At 50.9% G+C, this 20,034-nt stretch overlaps 1 protein-coding gene across 1 annotated transcript in view; it reads right to left on the bottom strand.

Annotated features, from left to right (window-relative positions):
• Nucleotides 1–10,641: 10,641 nt before the first annotated feature.
• The window catches only part of Tubgcp3 (tubulin gamma complex associated protein 3), a 64,723-nt gene continuing 55,330 nt past the window's right edge, over nucleotides 10,642–20,034 (bottom strand). The window contains exons 20-22 of the mRNA XM_040733454.1: nucleotides 17,158–17,298; nucleotides 12,137–12,253; nucleotides 10,642–11,356 (exon numbers count right to left, since the gene is read on the bottom strand). Coding sequence (XP_040589388.1) covers nucleotides 11,198–11,356; nucleotides 12,137–12,253; nucleotides 17,158–17,298 — 417 coding nt within the window. The 3' untranslated portion in view covers nucleotides 10,642–11,197. The remainder of the gene's footprint in view (nucleotides 11,357–12,136; nucleotides 12,254–17,157; nucleotides 17,299–20,034) is intronic.

Raw genomic sequence — 20,034 nt, 5'->3', positions numbered from 1 at the left:
CTTATGGAGGTATTTTTAAATTGAGGTCCCCTCCTCTCAGCTAACTTAATCTTGCATCAAGTCGACATAAAATTAGCCAACACACTTAATTTTAATATTTAAAAAAGTTATATATGTTTTGTACATGTGGGTATAGTGCACCCACAGTCCAGAGAAGGCCATTGACTCCCCAGGAGCTGGAGTTGCAGACAGTTGTGAGTCACTTGATGGGAATGCTGGGAACTGAACCTGGGTCCTCTGCAAGAGCGGTATACATCTTAACCACTGAACCATCTCTCCATCCCCCTTGGCTCTGTCTCTACAAAAGCTAGAGCATGGTGTTTGGGTCCTCCTGGTCCATGACCACTCATGTTTAGCTCCCGAGTGAGCCCCTCTGCTCTCTGCCATGGGAGCTGACACTGCCTAGCATCTCCAAGCAGCTGCGCCCCACGTGGCCCCACAGCTCTCCTGGGACACACATCACTTCCACTGCGGCAGATGTTTTCCAGTTGTGTCTCCCACTCTTAGAACTCCCTAACAGCAGAAGTAGATGCACTGTTTCCTAGGGAGAAAATTTTCATCGGAGTCTCAAAGGCTGGGAGTGTCAGGCCAGCTAAATGGTTTAAGAAGCCCTTCAAAGGGTCCGACTGCTTGTAAGAAATACTTTCTAGCTGAAGCTCCCACGTGACACTCCTCAGCTTAGCTACACTCACTGGCAATGGAGCTTGACAAAGGTGCTCTGCAGGCCGGAAACACACGCCCCGCGGGCAAACGGCCTCAGGCAGGATAACAGGGTGTGGCTGGGAGGGGACCTCACCGCAGCCCCATCTCCCCACAGTGTGGCCTGCATGCCTGGCCAACACTGGGACCTGCGAGCAGAGTCTGTCTTTCCTCAGAACTGCAGGCGGCAGCTGTGAGAACTGATATTAGACTGAAAGAAGTGACAGGTTCGAAGATACAATTGCCGTAACTCGTGGGAGACCTGGACGGCTGCCTCAGTGGCTGCTGGGACCAGCAGGTCAGACATGGGGGACATGAGCGGTGCAGCAGACTCAGAAAAGAGTCTATGCTACAGGTATAGAGAGTGGACGTCCCCTCCCCGAGGATGACAGCCTTTCCCTCGACTTCTGTCTAGTACATTGCTAACTTTGGGGCATCCAACCAGGATCAGAAAAAAAAATACGTGGGTGCTGTGAGCTAGCCGTAGCTGGCACATGAACCATCACGTGGCCCTGCCGTCCACAGCCCAGGTCACAGTTAGGTACCCGAGGCACAGGCCAGCATCCTGCTTCTATAATCCAGGAACCGCCCAGAACCACAACCACTGTCCTGTACTGCCTCCCTATGGATCCGCCGAAAACGGCAGCCACCTTGCCAACCGGAGAGGTCCTATCCGACAGGAGGCCGCTAGGGGGCCCCTGCTCACCAGGCCCTCTCAGTCCGGCATCCCCATCCCTGACAGGGACCACTGGGCCTCCAACAGTCTCGCTCCCCAAGGAAACCCTGTTTAATCCACACATGCCTCCCCAGTCTCCATCTCACTGCGTCTGCACCAAAGCCCACAGGATTGCACAGCAGGGCACAGCTGACCCTGAAAGACCTTCAAGGACCTGGGGTGTGTCTGTCGTGTGGATGCACCTGGTGTGAGACCTTCCCCCTTCCTACAAACAAAGGATGCTCTCACAACGGTGTTGCCCTGTGGCCTTCAGGTGCATCTAGGGCGGCACACATTGGGCGGAGTCACCAAGGATGTTCCCCTGCCACCGTTCCAGATGAAACCAGGGGAAGTGAGCCTAAAGTAGTCTTGAGGGAGGAAAATGGCTTGGGGGTGGGTGTGGAGAACCTGGGAGCAGCATAGGTGTAAGAGCTAGGTGTCACATGGGTTACCTGAAATGAGGACATTTCATGGCCCCGGAGAGCACGCTCTCATCCCAGCCCCAGGGTGGAACACCAAGGCGTTAGTGTCATCGTCAGTGTGTCTACTCACCGCTGATGGGGGGCACTGTCCAACACTCATGGACTCACTCAGAGGGAGAGAGATGGTTCTGGTCTCTCCCTGATTATCTGTGGCCTCGAAGCCTCCCCTCCCCCATAAGGGTGCACAGAACTGAGGCAGCTCTGAGGTTTTTACCCTCTGGAAATCTAGTCAGTTAGCTGCCAGTTTCAGGGGTACCGGTGGGAGAGGTATGCCTCCCCGCCACTCACGCAGCAGCCAAAACCATCCCAGCTGCTCCCTGCGGAGGACATCGCCTCTCTCTCCAAGACTCCTTGTCATAGGAAGACACCGGCTCGCTTCCTGAGTGACTGACGTGACTGGGTGGGGCGGAGGTCGTGCTGACAGGTGTGCTGGATGGGCCTGAGCTGAGTGGAGCCAGGCGCTCCATGCGCATCCTGACAGAAGCTTCAAGTTACCTCCATGACGAGACTGTCTGCAAGGATAACCCAGGGCCCATCCCCACTACGTGCTTCCTCCTGGGGCGGGTACCTGCAGATGCCCCCTCACACCCACCCTGCTCTCAGAACTCTCAGTTGTTCCCGCAGCCCGGCTCTGGGTTCCCGCAGTGGGTGCCACTGAACCCAGTACTTGGTGGCCCTGCACCCTTTAGGTGGCAGGTGGCGGGGTAGTGGCAGGTGGCGGGCAGTGGCAGGTGGCGGGGCGGTGGCAGGTGGCGGGGCGGTGGCAGGTGACGGGGCGGTGGCAGGTGGCGGGGTAGTGGCAGGTGGCGGGGCAGTGGCAGGTGGCGGCGGGGTAGTGGCAGGTGGCGGGGTAGTGGCAGGTGGCGGGGTAGTGGCAGGTGGCAGGGTAGTGGCAGGTGGCAGAGTAGTGGCAGGTGGTGGGGTAGTGGCAGGTGGCGGGCGGCCACACTGCAGGGCTCCTGGTCCACTTGGCATTTGTTGCCGTGTCCACTGCACACTATGTGCTATGAGGACAGCGGCCGTTGTGAACTGTCCTCCGGGATTTGGGGACACACCTCATCACCTATCTCCCATTCCAGATAACCAGTCCCATTGCACACCCAGGACCCCCATTCCTGCTGCTTTCCCTATATGTCACTGCACACGTGATTACCACGGGACCTGCACACAACCGCCACACCTTCCGTCACAGCGTGAGCCCCTCCCAGGTCGGGTGTGGCACATCCTAATTTCCATTCAGATGGGGACTTGGATTTGAGGTTTGGGTGGTCCTGTCCCCTTCAGGTCAGTGGCCAGTGGTCTGTAACTCTGAGGATCTTAACATGCAAATGAAAATCGCAAAGCGAAAAATCGGTGAATCATAGGAGAAATCTGCTAATGTGCTATTCGGTTAAAGAATGCTGTTTTCCCCCCAACTTGTCAACTTGGATGTTTGTTACCGTGATAAAGACGCAGCTCCGGCTGGCTTGAGAGGAGTATGAAGACTTTCCGCTGCTTCCGGGTCCCACAAGCCAACCCAGGCTGTAGGAACCCTACCCTAAGCCTGCCTGTGCACAGATCTCTGAAGACTGCGGCCAACTGCAGAGTTGGGCTGTGTCTTCTACCCTTGTTCACCTCAGGGTTCATTAGTTTGAACACTGCCCTTCTCAGGAGGACCAGCCTTGAGCTTAGGCAGGGCTCCATTCTTCACCTCGGCCCCCAAGCTCCTCAGAGTGAGGATTTCCGCTCCCTCCCAGAGGCACGGGAAAGCCCCATAGCAACAGGTGTTAGCCGAGAAGACAGACGGCGACTGTTTAAACATGGTCTCCTCAGCCGAGCCACACCGCTCACGGCCGTCTGCTCAGCAGAAGGTATCTGTGGTGATGAGACCCCAGGAGCCACGGGGAGCTTCTCCATTCCCAGAACCCGCACCTCCGCTTGTCACCATTCAATACTCGATGGGGATATCGCCACTGCGCTTCCAGCCCTCGTTCTATTTTTAAATGCCTTTTCAGTTGGATCTTATTCAACTAAAACAGTACTGTGTGCTCAGCTGAGGAGGAGTAAACATTCCCCGGGGCTGTGGCAATGTGTTTGCACAGACCTCAATTACAAAATTAACAGGGCAGATTGCACAGTCTGTTGAGCCGAAGAGATGACAATAAAAAACCTCTAATGAAGGGAGACACGAGAAATAAGGCCTAAGGACAATACTCAGAAGAATGGCTTGTTTATTTTTCAAATTTGATTTACTAGCCAGCTGTGTGACTTCCGTTTAGAATTCACCAGAGAGAAGGGCCTTGCTCCCGGAGCAGCCAAACCCCGAACTTACAGCAGGGAGCAGGTGGGAGAGGGAAGGGAGGGCAGGGAGGGGAGGGAGAGACAATGACTGGATGAGGTCTTCGCTGGCCATGCTACCCCAGTCCAAAGTTCCACACGAGGTCTAACAGCACTGAACAGACAGGTCTGCCTGACGTAAACTTGGGGTCACGGGACTGGCGGGGGTTAGAATGAGGCTCACTGGGGCCCTGAGGTGAGGTGGCCTGGCTGAGAAACAGCTGCAGGCAGCCGCTATCCTTAGCCCTATCCAGAATGCCTCTAGGACTGGACTCCATGAAGTCAGGGAGGAGAGCGGGTCAGGCATGCCTGGAGGATACCCAGGAGCCTGACTCCCAACAGAGGGAAGGAATGCAGGCCCGGCCCCGTTGCAGAGCGGCTGGCATGGGGGAGCACGTGCCTTCGCCCTGGGCCCCTAGGACTAGCTTCTGGCTGCTCCATCCTGGTATCTCAGTAGGACCCAACCGAGGTCAGTGAAAGTGGGCAGACGCTCCATAGCCATCCCTTCCGTTGTCCTCCCGAGTCCCTTCAGACGAGGCGTCTGCCTGACCCTGTTAAATCCCGTCTGAGTGAGGCATGGCGGAGATCGTAGGGACAAGATCAGAGTCTCCAGCTCCCTGACCCAACAACCCCTGAGAGGGAGGCTGAATGCTGAGTGTCTGGCCATGCAATAGGGTCTCGGAGCCCCAAGCCCGAAGAGTCCTATAAGCGACACAGAAGTCACAGGCTTGCTCTGTTAGAGATGCCTGGCCACTCTCCGCGTCACAGGAAGTTAATAAGCGTGCATGCACACTACACTGAGAACCCCTCTGAACCACTGCGGGGTCTGAGATGAACTGTGCGGTGGAGCTGCCCTGATGCTGGCGGCCAGGGTGTCAGGGACAGAGGACCCAGCAGGGACACCCCCAGCAGGATATCCCATGAGGCCAGCCAAACTTGCTTCCATTCCAAGTGTGAACACTAAACTGCTACCTAAGCTTTATTTTTCAAGTTTAAAAGGAAAATAACAGGTGACCTAGGCCGTTTTCACTAAGCGTATGCCAATGCTTTGAACATATTTCCTTTGTAGGCTTCTATCCTCTCTCTTGTCCTCCATTAGTCCATTTGTTCCCCAAGACATCTTGTCTCCTACTCTCATGTCATCCATACATCTATGATTTTATGTATCTTTAAGGTCTAGGGAGAAACAGATAACAGGTGATGTGTCTGCCCCGAGACTGCCTTAGCCATTTAATGTGGTTATCTCCTGTTGCATCTGTTTTTCTACCAGCAGCATAGCTCAGTCCTTGACAGCTAAGTTCCGCTATGCCTATGCCTACAAGACAACTACAAGAAGCTATTGTGAATTTTAAACGCTGATGTGCAGGTGTTTCTGGGATGTGCCCACTTGGAGTCTCTGGGTTGCTGCTCAGGAGTAGCCTTTCTGGGTCATACGTGGGTTTTCTTTTGGCATCTGGAAGAGGCTCTACATGGGTTTCCACAGTAGCTGGAACAGTCGACGGTTCCCTTGGTCCACATCTGTATCAGCATTTATCGTTTTCCTAGTGCCTGCCATTCTGACCAGCGAGGCTGAATCTCAGCATCGTCCTGGCTTTATTCTGACAGCTAGCGGGGCTGAGCATCTTTCACGCCTGTGGGCTGTTCATGTTTCTCCTGTGAGACCTCATTAACCCACCTCTTACTGCACTGGGTTTGTTGCCGTGCTGCTGTTTTGAGCTTTTAGTCTACTCCAGATGCCAATCCTCTGCCGGACGTATGGGTAGCAGAGATGTCCTACTCTGAAGATGCTGCTTCCTCGATTGCTTCCTGTGCTGTGCCAAAGCCTTTTAATCTCATGCAACTCCCTGTCAGTTCACGGAGCTTCTTCCTGAGTGACTAGAGTCCCGTTCAGAAGGTGCCCGTGCTGAGATCTCAGAGAGTTTGCTCTACTTTTTCCTCTAGCAGTGTTAGACTTCCGGATTTACATTAAAGTCTTTACTTCACCTGGAATTGACTGTCACATCCAGTTTTTCCGGCACCACGCGTTGAAGGTGCCCTTTTCTCCAATGTATATTGTTTTAACTTCTCTGTCAAAACTCAGGTGGCTACAGCTGTGGACTCAAGTCTGTGTCCTCTATTCCTTCCCATGGATCTTTGCGTCTGTCTCTGGGCTGGCATCATGCTTTTGTCATTATGACTCTGTAGCAAGGGGCTGAAACCAGACAAGGGAGCAACGCTCCCCTGGAGCTAGTCCACAGTCTAAAGTTAACCTGCACGCTGCCAATCACATTTGGACCAAACATAAAAAGCAGGTCGTCACAGGACAGAACCCTGGCTTTGACTCTCGAAAACCCCCAAAGCTCTCCTCTGTCCACGCTTGGAGCCCAGACCCCAGCCTGGGAAGTGAATGGCTGCATCTCACCCAGGAGTCACCTGCTTCTCTGCCATCGCTCTCCTCCCTCCCTTCCAAATGTTCCCCAAGTGCCAGGTCAACATTTCCCAAGTTCATCCCCAGCAAAACAGCCCCCTGGCATGGCCTGGCTTGACCAGTAAGAAGATCACCTCTAAGTTTTCTATGTTCTATGTTCACCACGTAGAACCCAAAGGACATCACCACCCACCTCACCCCTGCCTCAGGGACACCACCTGCAACTTCTCTGAGCCCTGCTGTGCTGCTTAAGGTTCACCCAGTCCCTTCCTAACCCTTAGCCCTTCCTCCAGTCTGATTCCACAAACACAGGGTGGACGGAAGCCCAAAGAGAATCTCCTGTACACGGAGGAAAAGAAAGAAATACCAGCTGCACCAGCCTCTGTGACCGTTAGACCTGCTTGCACAGAACGGAGGCTTGCGCCACATGCATGGGACTGGAGCCATGGGGTATATAAACACCGTATCAGGTGCACTCAGAAAACAAAGTGGATTAAGACCGTGAGGGAAGCCAAGTGGAGAGGTGACAGTCTCATCTGTGTGGGCACTCTCCTGCTGTCCCTGCTGAAAACCAGTGCAATCAAAGGTGATTTCAACGTCTGCCTGCCCAGACGTTCATTCTGAGCGCTCAAGCTGGGAGGACAAGCCACCCGAAGTCTGGTGTCACAGACGGGGAAACAAGGGTTTGAGGCGGTAAGATGTTCCTGCATGCTTCACGAAGCTGCGCTCCCATCTCCAGCATGAGATGCAGAGGCCACTGAGCTCGTGTTCCCCAAACCACCTCCCCAGGGTGTCCTCAGTGTAGGCGCACAGCTCATCAGCCCAGGTTCTGTTAAGGGTGCTAGCAGGCTCTGCAGATATCCTCTAAGCGTCTCCCAAGGCCAAGCCTACACTGGGAAGTGGACCATCCCACCCAGGCCAGTGGGGCAGGCACCGAGCACGGCAATGCTAGTGCGCAGGAGGGTATTAGGAGATGTGAGCGGATACTCTCCTTAGGCTCCAAACAAATGCAGGGGCCTGCTGATCAAGGAGGTGGGGGCTGGGGAGGCTCCTGTCCTGAGGCTCCTCCACACCCTGAACTTTACCGAGAAGGCAGAAACAGAAAAGCTGTGTGTTGGTCTCAGAATGGTCCTGGTCTGTTCACTCTGCCTATGGCAAACAAGCCACAGCAAGGCAAAGTCACGGTGGCACAAGTCACAGATGTCAGCCATATTGCCTGTAGTTATCTAGTGGCCATCGTTTAAAATGAACAAAAGATGGGAGGTTGTAATATTTAATGTATCTAAAACATCACCAATCAAATAGATTCCGGGAGCAACCATTGGTATACAGGACCTCTTGTAAATATTGCCAGCTGTGGAGGGCCCTAAATAAGGATAGCATAATAGAAGCCATCTTAATATTCCTACTGTATTCTTAGAGACTAACACTTAGTTAAGCTTCTGTTTCTCTGTGCCTGCTTATCCTCCTGTACAGCATACTTTCAAGGCCCGCAGTCCAGGCTCTCCCACCTTCTGCCACCCGGTCCTCAGTCCAGACTCCCCCAGCTGAAGACTTGTGTCCGTGGAGCCAAGCTCCCTGCTTCAAAGCAATAGCCTCTCCCACCTAACCCCCTGCTCTGCCAAGCTTCCTGCTTCAACCACTATAACAATCCTTGTGAGAAAATAAAATTTTACAGCTTGATCAGAAAGCCTGTCTTGCTGTCTGTCCTTGTGTCTCTTGTCCTTTTCATTCCAGGTTCCTGGGGGCTCAACCTTCGCTGTGTCCTGCTGGCCAGAGCAATAGATAGTATAAAACTGGTGGGTAATACCTCACCTGGGAAATATCCACACACCTGGCCCCAATGCTGACCCAAGCCTTGGTCAACACAGGCTCTGCTGGAGCATTTAGAGTCTGACTGCTTCAACTTAGCAAAATCTCTATGAATTATCCCACAGGCAAGGGGATCAATACTGAATCCTAAGAACACTGGGGTCCCCATATATACCCCTCAAAGATCCCAGGGTTAGAACAAAGATCGGCAGGCAACTGACTCCCATAGCAATTGCACGGGCATTCTGGTTGCAGGCTTTGATGTTCTCTTCCGGCAGGGACACACAATGGGTAGCACCACCCAAACTTTCCCCATCTCCCTGACAATTGTCATCTCATCTGTCCCTCAAGGAGCATCTGGGCCATACCAAGAAAGGGCTCCCCAGGGACAGCTCTGCTCAGGCTGCACAGCATAGAGAGGGTGGGTACCATATGCCTCTGGCTATCCCCAGTCCAAGCCATGAAGAGCCATACTGCTCCCATGGGACATGGAACAGCATCCTCTGAGGATCCCCACCCTGAAACAGACTTTGAAAATGTGAAGCCAGGGCTGGTGCTCACCTACAATCCCAGCACTAGGGAGGCCCAGGCAGGAAGGAAGGCAGTGAGTTCGAGGTGTGAGCATGGGGATGGGTTATAGAGAGAACTGTCAGAATGCTACGCACGCTACTGAACTAAAACAAAGTTCCAAAGGGTAAGATTTTAAATCATGTTAGCAGCCACCATTTCCTTCTTACAGGAAGACGTGTAGAACAACGTTAGCCAGAGCTGAGCTTGGAGAGGCTTGCCTGCCTCTGACGCGCTTGTCTTAACACTGCACGGCATGATGGGAAGTGATACTTGAGTCAGTGAGTTGTAATGTGTGAAAGGCAGTTCCCCAGGACTGCAGGTGCAGGACAGAAGGCAGGATGGAGACATGCCTCCCCAGCTCTACTCTGCCGGTGTTCAGTCACACTGGCAGCTCTGCCAGGCTTGTGTTGAAGTTGGACCGGTAAATACCTGTGCTGTGGGGTAAACGTGCTAAACTGTATAAATTTCGACAGGTAGGGGCAGCTACCAAAACTCATTGTCTTGAACACTCTGAATGAGTTTTAAAGCCCCATTTCCCTATTTCTTAAGTGTTTAAGACAAAGAAAAGCAGAAACACACATCATCCTTACCAACGGAATCATAAAATTTTGTAACATTTCCGAAAATCCATTTTCAAAATGTTTTCTCACAGATGTGTGTCTTTTGAGAGGTGTTTATCTCCTCAATCCCTGTCAAAACATCATTTGTAGCATCTACCCAGGAGAGGCGGGTACAGTGTTTCCATGTTTTTCAAAATATTTGCCCAGGGGCTTACTCACAGTGCCACACATAAGATTGGCAGATTTCTTTTTTCTTTTGCACTTATGTTTTGCTAAGATGAAATACTAGTTGCACAGCTGCCTCCCTGCCATGCTACCATGAGGTCCTCAGTAGTCTCCCCGTCTCCCACATCTCCCTCTCTGTGTGGTGAAGGAGCATGTTTCTTCAGCTCTCAGTGACGGGGAAAGCCTGTAGTGTACAGCAAGGCCCAGGCCGGCCAACTTCTCCCCACTCAGCTGCCCCGAGAAAGGAGCCACTCGAGCAGGATGGGGACTTCTCCAGAGGATCAGCCCTGGGGCAGCGGGGATCAGAGCAAGACAAAAGCAGGGCCCATGACCAAACGACACTGGAAATTTTTCCTGGAAATGAACCCTACACCAGAATTGCTGCCGAGTCTTACAGTAGGGAAACTGCTTCAAAGGTCTCACTTTATGAACTTTTGGGAGGGGTGGTCCTTATGTATCCCAAGGGGTATCACACTCCCTGTGTAGTAAAGGATGACCTTGCTTTACCTTGCTCTACCCACCCAGGTGGACCTCTACACTCAGCTTTGTATTTGCAACATTTAAAGTAAAATTAAATTAAAGACACATACTAAGAACTGGCCTTCACCGTGGGTTCCCCGCTGTGATGCCAGGACTCCCTGGAACTTTACACAGAGCAGGCTGCTGCGGCTGATGGAAGGGACCAGTGCACAGCAATGCTTGCTCTCTCGAGTCCTGCACTCCAAGTGGCATATGAGTTTACAAACTAAACCACTCATGCACCATAACACTGTCAACCAAATTCCACCAGACCCAGCTCACAAACTCAGCAAGCCGACAGTTTTTCCAGACTACTTAAGAAACACGCAAAACATCTGAAAGATAATGTTTTTAATTCTCTAATTCTCACTTATGCAACATAAAAAAGGCATAATTATGTGACTGGATAGTACATTTTTACAAAAAAAACAGTTCCCTCCATCATCTGGTCAGTAGTATATAAATATTTACAATGAAAAAATAGGCAAGGAGAAGGAAAACCTCCAATATCCAAGTGGGTTTCTTTCCAGCACTTATCAGAATTTTGGAAATGAAAACAATTCAGCCCTGCTCCATTCGTATCCACATTGCTAGCTGGTGGTCTGCACATCTTAGCCGAGGACACCCTTGCTCCACACGGCTCTGCTCCTTTTGTACTGTTTTACAAGTTATTTGAAATAGCAAACTAAATATAAAAATGTAAACTTTGGAAGAGAACGTAAAGAGTAAGAATATGTGAAGGTGACATCACACTAAGTCCAGTGGGTAATGAGACTTCTTCCAGCGGACAAAGAGCTGAAACACTGGCCTGTGTGCAGACGGGGGGACACCTGCAGCTCCCCACTGCCTGGAGGGTCTGGGCTGAGTGGGCACCTGATAAACCCCAGCAGCCTCACGTGTGGGAGCTGCGCCGCCCCCTACTGCCCAGAGAAACCCGGAGCCTGGGTTCCCTGGCTTTGTAATGTTCGTTGAAGTCCAACCTGAAGCTAAGAAACCGGAGACTTTCATCAGAGCTCGTCGTCAGCAACACCAGAAACTGCTGTACAACACCCTAGGATGAAGCCAAGGAGAGTCAATCGAACACCTCGTCCGTGAGCAGACCCTCCCAATGCCACTGCACCGACAAGCCCCTAGTAGGGACTCACTCAGCCGGTGCCGCTCCCTCCCACCAGGAGTCCCTGACCGTACAGTCAGATGGAAAATGCATACAATCGGTGTGGCAGCAACTGGCCACCTGACATCCCCTCTGCACGCTCACCACAGGAATAAGAGGAGCCACGGATGCTAAAGCCCCTTATTCCATGGTGAGCGTGAAGCTCGGGGTTCCACTGCTCGTCCTCCGCATGGCGGGGGGCTACAATCGCATGCCCTGTCATCACGCATGCCCCGTCATCACGCATGCCCCGTCATCACGCATGCCCCGTCATCAATCTAGAGGGGGATGGGTTCAAGCTCAAAACCATCACTGGCGTTCCACACCACTCTGAAAGGCAGGCAGCCTTCCTGGAGGGCACAAGTTGTGTCAGATGTTGACTACTCATGGCTTACATCTCTCAAAAAGCCCACACTCCATCTGCGCCATCCGAGGGAACGGCACTCAGTGCAGTCACTCTGAAGAGCATGGGCAGTCACAGGTCCCCATCAAGACTCTCATCTTAGCAACACAACTATCCTGAGGAGAGCCCGGCAAGGACAAGTCCTCGGGGCGAATGCCAGCCCTGAGTACTCCATTCTGAATGCTGCTCGCGTGGCATGATAAGCCACATCTCTAGCCCTCTGAAAGCAAGTGCCAGCCATGGAAGAGGGCACCGGGGCTCGCACTGATACACACCTGGTAGAAGTGTGCCAGTATCCGCAGCTGTGAACACATTTTTGGTATGGAGTCCTGGAATTCCCGGATTCTCCTGTTCTCCTCCTCTTCCTCTGCTGCCGTCACTCCCCACTGGCCCTGGATAATGAGAAGCAGAAAGTTCAGCTGCTGAGTGCCTCCTTGCTATAAAACTGATAGAATCATACGCCCAGCACGCCACGATGAGGCCCACTAACCAGTCTTCTTGTGGCTTTGCATGCTGTGGTAGAGACGGCCCTGTGTCCCTCCATGGTCCCTCATTCACACAGAAGGCATAAAGGGAGCGAGTCATCTCCGAGTGCTGGCACTCCTAACTCTAGTGGGAACTCCTCGCACATTCTCCCTTGGACTGGGGTGTTTCCCTAGAGACACACCCATCTACGCTCACTCTAAAAGATCATTTTCAGCCGGACATGCATGGGATGTAATCCCATGAGGCAGGAGAATGCCCAAGTTGGAGGCCAGACTGGGCTGTACATAGTGAGACCCTATCTCATCCCTCCCCCAGGAACGGTAAACTCGACTGAACGAGTGTCCAGCCAGCCTAGATGGGAGTTACCTAGTCCTCTTCATCGGTGAACATGGTAAATCACAATTACTAGATTTTCTGATCTGAACCTCTGCACTCCTGGCATATATCCTGATCCTGAGAGATTTTCATTTTGCTTGGGTTTCTCATTTGCATTTATGTGACTTGGCCATTCGGTACTCAGAACTCAGCCTTGTTCTTTCAGAGCCATAATGACCCCAGGTGTTTCACACCGTCTGGCAATGGCCCTGGGGTAACGTGGAACTGTGGCTAGGTAGGGTGGGAGCAGGACCAACTGTGCTTCCAACAGCCTACTCCCCCTCAGGGTACCCTTCTGCAGGCCACTTTGGGTGTCCACAGACCATTAGTTTCATTTACAGACAGCAATCTATTTGTATATACCTTAAGGAAATAAACATCCTATTTGTCAATTTTTTTTACATGTGCTCTCCCTCTTATTAGCCACTACACCAGTTAATAGCTGATTAGCCACTATCTCCAGCCACCCAGGCCTGGCTCACGAGACCTCCAAGCACAAGGACTGTCAGGAAATGGGCCAGGAACAAGCCTATGATTTTTTAGTAAGAGTCTGGCTTCATTTTGCCAGTGTGCCGAGATCTGGAGTGAAGTTGAATTTAAAGGTGTGTGGTCGAGCTTCAAGAGTTTGACAAGGGTGAACACACATCAAAGCAGCCATGGCTGCTACAGAGACCAGCACCATCAAAGAGAAGCCTGGCGGTCTGCACAGGGACAGCAGGAAGAGGGTTTCTTCAGGGTCAGCACACAGAAGGTGATATACCTGTGGTCCAGGGGACAGTCTACATCTCCAGATGGAGGCTGTGTGTGTGTGACACTGGCTTTGAAGGTATGAAAGACACAAGAAGGAAAGGGTGATGGAGGGCAGCTGAGACCAGACACTGTGGGGGCAGAGCTGAGGTCCCCATAAGAGAAGCCAGCCCCCAGAGCCCGCTACTATGGTAGAGACCCAGAGTGCTGGGGATTCCAGGACCCCGGGACACGTGTGAGGGAGAGCTACAGGCATGAAGGAGAGCTGGTCTAAGCTTGAGAGAGAAGCTGTGCATGTGTGCCACAGGAGGAAGGGGCTTCCTGAACCTTTGGAGTCCAGCCGGTCTCATCCCGAGCGCCAGACGCTGGGCATGGAGCTGCAGGCTTTGGCATTAGCCTTGCTGGGTTTGAGGTTTGGTTTCGGTATTCCTTGTCATGCCCTTGATTGTTTCATTTTGAAACAGGAATACTTACTCTCTGTCGTTATATGTTGGAAATATACGAGTTGTTTTTCATCTTATAGGAATTCACAGTTCAGAGTCTGAACTTGTACAACAATGGAATTTTTAAAGACCATGGAGACTTTTAAAACTGGATTGTAATCTATCATAGGAGAGTAACATGAGACTTTGGGGACAAAGGATAGGTATGCTTTATGTCAACTTAACATAAGCTATAGTGATCTGAAAGAAGGGAACCTCAATTGAGAAAATGCCTCCATGAAACTGTGCTGTAATCAAACCTGTGGTGCATTTTCTTAGTTAGCGATTGACGGGGGAGGGCCCCGCCCATTGTGGGTGGAGTCATCCCTGGGCTGGTGGTCCTTCCTGGGTTCTGTAAGAAAGCAGGCTGAGCAAACCATGAGGAGCAAGCCAGTAAGCCACACCCCTCCATGTAAGCCTCACCCCTCCATGGCCTCTGCATCAGCTCCTGCCTCCAGTTCCTGCCCTGCTTGAGTTCCTGTCCTGACTTCCTTCAGAGACAGAGCACAGTGTGGAAGCGTGAGCCTAACAAACCCTCTCCTCCCCAACCTTGCTGTGGTCATGGTGTTTCATCTCAGCAATAAAAACCCTAACTAAGACAGAAGGGTGTGGCTTAAAGTTATGTAGTCACGTGTCAAGTAGACAAAGCAGGGAGTTATAATGATTAGTTTCATTCATCAAGTTGACAATATGCATAACTGCCTGGGAAGAGTGTCAATAAAGACTTGCCTAGATTAGGCTAGCCTGTGAGGTATTTTCTAAACCTCAAGCTTCGGCCACTGTGACTTTGCTGCTGTATACAGGAACCTGGAACTGTGAGCTGGAACAAACCCTTTCTCCCTAAGTTGCTTCGTCAGGATACTTTGCTACAGTAGGAGGAACATCAGGATCCACAGGGACTGGTGCTGGGAGCCTTGCTGGACCCAAAAAGTCAAGGAAGTCAAGTTGTTCCCGTTGATTACTGAACTGTGCAGATTACAGTTACTTTTAGTGGCATTTCTTTTAAATTCTCATCCCAATTGCCTGATAGAAAACTGACTGTTGCGTATTAACTTTGATTTCTAGACAGCTGCACAAACTCCCTTGTTCATTCCAACAATTCCCTTCAGGGTACCTTGGATCTCATGAGGAGCACTTCTGCAAAGGAGCCTGCTTTCTCTGTCCTATCTCCCTGCCGGGCTCACACTGGGGACTGCAGTGCGGGAGCTAAGCCAGCGGCTCCCAGTCTCACTCCCGCCTAAGAAGCTCTCAGCATGTCCCCAAAGAGCAGATCTGCCACACAGATCTTTAGAGTTTTCTTGGGGTTAATTAAATTTTTCCTTTATTTTGCAACAGTGAATTGCAATTTTATTAGACCAATACAAAGAGTTCTGCATTCTTGGGAGGATCTCAAACATTCTGCAACATATTTTCCTTTTAGAGTTTCACATCCATGTTCTACTACACAGCGAGCAGCAGAAATGAGACAACAGGATGACATTATTTCACAGGACAGGACAAGGCGATTCTGAATGCATCCACTGAGTGGGATAGGTCCTTAGGGAAGTGAAATAGTCACTGTATTTTTCAGTTACCATGGCTGGTACAGGCCCTAGAATCTACTGAACACAGGTGTGTACAGAAATGTGGGAGTCACAGGCAGCAGGAAGTAAGTATGCTAATGTTAGAACCAGCAGTGTCAATGTACAAAATTGTTTTAAAACTAAAAGAAGTAAAAGCCCTTCAATCCCAAATTTGAATTGGAAATATCATAATAACGGAAGGTGTTCTGAGAAGATGGGTGGGAAGAGAGTCGAGAAGAGCCATGAATGACAGAAGGAAGGACCTCTGGGACCGCTCCACCCAACAGCAACATGACAAGAGCTCGGAAGCCAGCCTCCGCGGCGAGGCACTCAAGATGCCGAACCCTCAGAGCCAGCCCCGTCTCTCACAATTCAGTGGACCCACATCTGAGCGACAGTTGCAAAATTCTGAATTTAAATAAGTTTTGCAGGCAGTTTCAGCATCACAGCTCTCCCTAGACAATCAAGCATCCCTGAAACACAGCTAATAAACCCACACCTAGTATGTGGCTGTGTCCCTTCTGTCACTGACAGCTGACATGCTGAGGCTACCACCATGGCAGAACTAACTACCATGCTATCTATCATCAGAATCATAAATCTTTGTTTTTGTTTTGTTTTGTTTGTTTTTGAGACAGGGTCTCACCACATAACCCTGTTCTGGAACTCACTGTATACACCAGGCTGGCCTTGAACTCAGAGATCCACCTGTCTCTGCCTCCCTGTCTCTGCTGTGATTTAAGGATGAACCACCACACCTGCCTAGAACAATAAACTCTTAGAGGCTGGTTTCAGTAGGCTGTTTTACATAGTCTAACAGTTCCAAAGGGTGGGTCGGAAGCGAGGTGGTCAGCAGGACTGATGCTGATTGGATGTTGGGTAAATGCCACGCCCATCACCTGTGAAAACCTGACACTGAGGTGACACTGACTATCATGATTACACAGCACTCACAGATGACAACTATACCAAAGGCACAGAGAAGGTAAGAGATAGCTAGGGTGGAGTCCTGAGTCTGTCAGTCACACATAGGCAGCTCGGCATGGATCAGGAGTTATATGGGTGCAAATCCCATGACTCTTTGGAATTACCCACAAACCACTGCAGCCAGGAGATAATCATGTAGCATCAAAGGACACCTGCTTCCAAACTCCACCACACTTTAGTGTCTGGGATGTGGCTGCCAGGCCCCTCGCACAGGCTTTACAGGGACAACACTCAAGAGTAAAACCAACCTAACTGTGCTGGCCAACTAAACAACCTGCCTTTCATTATCCCAAGAGCAGACAGGCCAGGCCAGCAAGGACAGGAAACCCCACCGCCTGCCTGACTGCTCTGTTCCATCTTCCTCTCTAGCCCACTGGAAACACACAGGCATGTCCTAAGGAAACCTAAGGAAACCTTGCTCATGCGTCAGTAAACGAGTCAGGATGCCTGACCACCCGGCCTCAAGTCAATGACAGAGCGCCAGGCTGACTCTGGAGACAACAGTACAGACAGTGTCAAGTTTGGACACTGGGACAGCACTCAACTTGACAGCAGTCAGAACATCCTCCCCCAGCGTATGCGGAGATTTCAGCAGAAAAGCTATTGTTGCCCCCATGGTGACGGGCCAACAGCTAAAGCATGAGTTAAAACCCATACCTCCATTTCCCGCTGTTTCTTTTTCTCTTCGAACTGCAGCCGCCTCTGTAGCTCTTCCAGAGCAGCTCTGTACATTGCATCTTGGGCATTCTGAAGTTCAATGATTTGATCAAACACAGCTCTGAGTTGATTTAAAAGTACCTGAAAAGACAATGTTTTTAAATGAGCAGAACCACAACATTCTGGTAAGGCATTTCTACTTAAAGATAGACTGGTGCTTTGTCCCCTCCAAACCTCAGAGAAACTGGTCCCCAGTATAGCCATGTTGGAGGAGCACTGACTAAGAAGCATTTGGGTCATGAGGCCTCCGCTCTGCCAAAGTGGTCAGTGCTGCTCACGGGTGGCCGTTGGATTCCCACAAGACTGAATTCTGACTCTTGAGAATGGACTGTTCTAAAGTAACATCGACTGCACAAAGTGTAAACTGAGGACACACACACACTGAAGATCACCTGTGTGCTTTGTGTGTCTAGATGTATGCACACATCTCTGAAGCCAAGACTACAGCAACAGGAAAATGGACAGGTTCTTCCTAGTCCTTGCTTTGTGTCTTAGTTATATTGCTGTGAGGGGTTACCATGACCAAGGCAACTTATAAAAAAGCATTTAACTGGGGGCGTGCCTTTAGTCTCTGAAGCAGACAGGCATGGCACTGGAGCATTCATTACCTGAACAAGTTTTCCAACCTGGTCTGCAGACAGCAGGCAGACACTGGACCTGGCATGGGCTTTTGAAACCTCAAAGCTCGGGCTGGAGAGATGGCTCAGCCGTTAAAGGCTAGGCTCACAACCAAAAATGAAACCTCAAAGCTCAGCCCCAGCAACACACCTCCTCCAACTAGGCCACACCTCCTAATCCTTCTCAAACAGTTCTACTGAGAACAACTATTCAAACATATGAGCCATCCTCACTCAGACCATCACACTTTGGAAGATGTACGCCAGCAGCCTGGAGAAAAGCTGACGTCCCACACCCATTCCACAGTTAGTGACACTCTCCCCATCGGTCACCTCTGGGCCAAGCATGCTGCCTTGCTGAGATGTGGGGCAGTGCCCTGACAGCTGAGCTAACTGGGTCCCTGGGAAACAGGACTGGAGCCTGTGCTGAGCAGCTCTGAGAGCAAGTTCACCTAAGAACAGACACTGCAAAATAGACAATCCCCAGTTCTCATTTACTACAACGCATTCAAGTAAAACAGGGCCTTCAAACTGCACAGCGATGGAGACACCAGAAGGACCTGATCAGGTGACACCATTCCTGACAGACAGCCATGTGGCTGGTGCTGACCACAGAACAAGCGTCATCCTGTTCTCTGTCAGAATTTATTTTATGACAAAACTAGAAAACAAAGAAGAGAGAGGGCTTCATTTGAATTTTGATAAGGATGTAATTCTCTAGCTTATTTCTCTATTGTAGTCTCGTAAAAAACAAAACAAAACAAACAAAAAAAGCCTTATTTTTGGAACACTGCATTGCTCTTGAGGTCACTAACTGATGTTTCCTTTAAGTGAAGTGTTCACTATGGGCACTGCTCTGCTCCAGGGGGTCTGCACTGCACACTCTAAGCTGTCTCCGGCCTGCACCTTTGCACTGGGCTGCCCAGAGTTTTTCTCAACATTGCACAAAGGATGAGGCGCGTACACACCCGCGCCCGTGAGGCACGTGCACACCTGCACCTGTCATTCCTCCTCCCGACTGGCACTGTATATCGTGATCACTGACTTCATCACCAAGGGGCATAGTGAAATGATGACCACACTAAACTCAATGCGTCCACAACAGAATGCCTTACTCTGTTTAACATATCAGATTTCTTTCTTAGGAACAAACAATGACAAAATCCTCCAGAGCCAGGTGCGGTCACGCATATGTATAATCTTAGCACTCTGGAGGCTGGGACAGGAGGATCACAAGTTCCAGGCCAGAATGAGCCACACAGCAGGGCCCTGTCCTAAAGCAAACAAACAACAGCCAGTTATTACACTGAACGCCCATGAAGGCACAGCTCCAGGCCTGCTGGAGTGTGAGGGCTTCCCCACCGCCCTGCAGCAGCAGCAACGGCGGCGGCGGCAGCAGCAGCAGCGGCGGATTCTCCGGACACCACTCATAGCCGCAGCTATTCTATACGGGTGAAAGCGAGGGTGAGTCACCTTGTCTCAGACATTTCCCATCCCTGCATGGCTCAGCCCCCACGTTAGCAGTGAGCGCAGTCCTCGTAATTCCAACATTACATGTGGTGACTTTCACACCTGTTTAACCTATGCAAACAACATAAAGCATGACTTTAACAGCTTGAAAGGGTAGCAGCTACATCTACAAGTTGGTTACCATGGTGAATCAGATTTAATCCCCGCAAATCTACATTATGTCTCTGAAAACAGAGAACCCTGGAGTCTCGAGGAGAATCTGTCACCAGTCTGAACACTGGCTCTGGCTCACATGTGGGTGCTCCATGTCTACGGGACATCACAGAGAATGGCTGAGGACCACCTTCATAACAAACATGGGCACCAGGTGACAGATGTGACACCCACTGCAGCACCAACCTCACAGACTGGACTTAGTGAAAGTGGTCAGCAGGACCCAGACCATTGCATATGCACATATCACGAGTCACTAATTATGTTCAAGTGCTTGAAGCACTTCTGTGCCATTGTTCAGTATCTAGGAAGCAAATTCCACAGAGACGTTCCTTTGATCACTACTGTTGTGCACGTAACTCATTAACAGTTAACTCTGTCCAAGTGCTTTTCTCACCGTGGCAGGCGGATGCAGGTGAACAGAGCACAAGCAAAAGGCTTGGTAAAGCACTGGCAGAAGTACGGCCAAGTCCGGAATGTGTCTCGAGCACTGCACGATGTGAGAATCGCTCTCCAG

Source organism: Mesocricetus auratus, unplaced genomic scaffold, assembly GCF_017639785.1.
Source record: "Mesocricetus auratus isolate SY011 unplaced genomic scaffold, BCM_Maur_2.0 Super-Scaffold_100031, whole genome shotgun sequence".
Taxonomy (NCBI): Eukaryota; Metazoa; Chordata; class Mammalia; order Rodentia; family Cricetidae; genus Mesocricetus; species Mesocricetus auratus.
The sequence above is the reverse complement of the archived record's forward strand: the minus strand, read 5'-3'. Positions and strand labels throughout refer to the sequence as shown.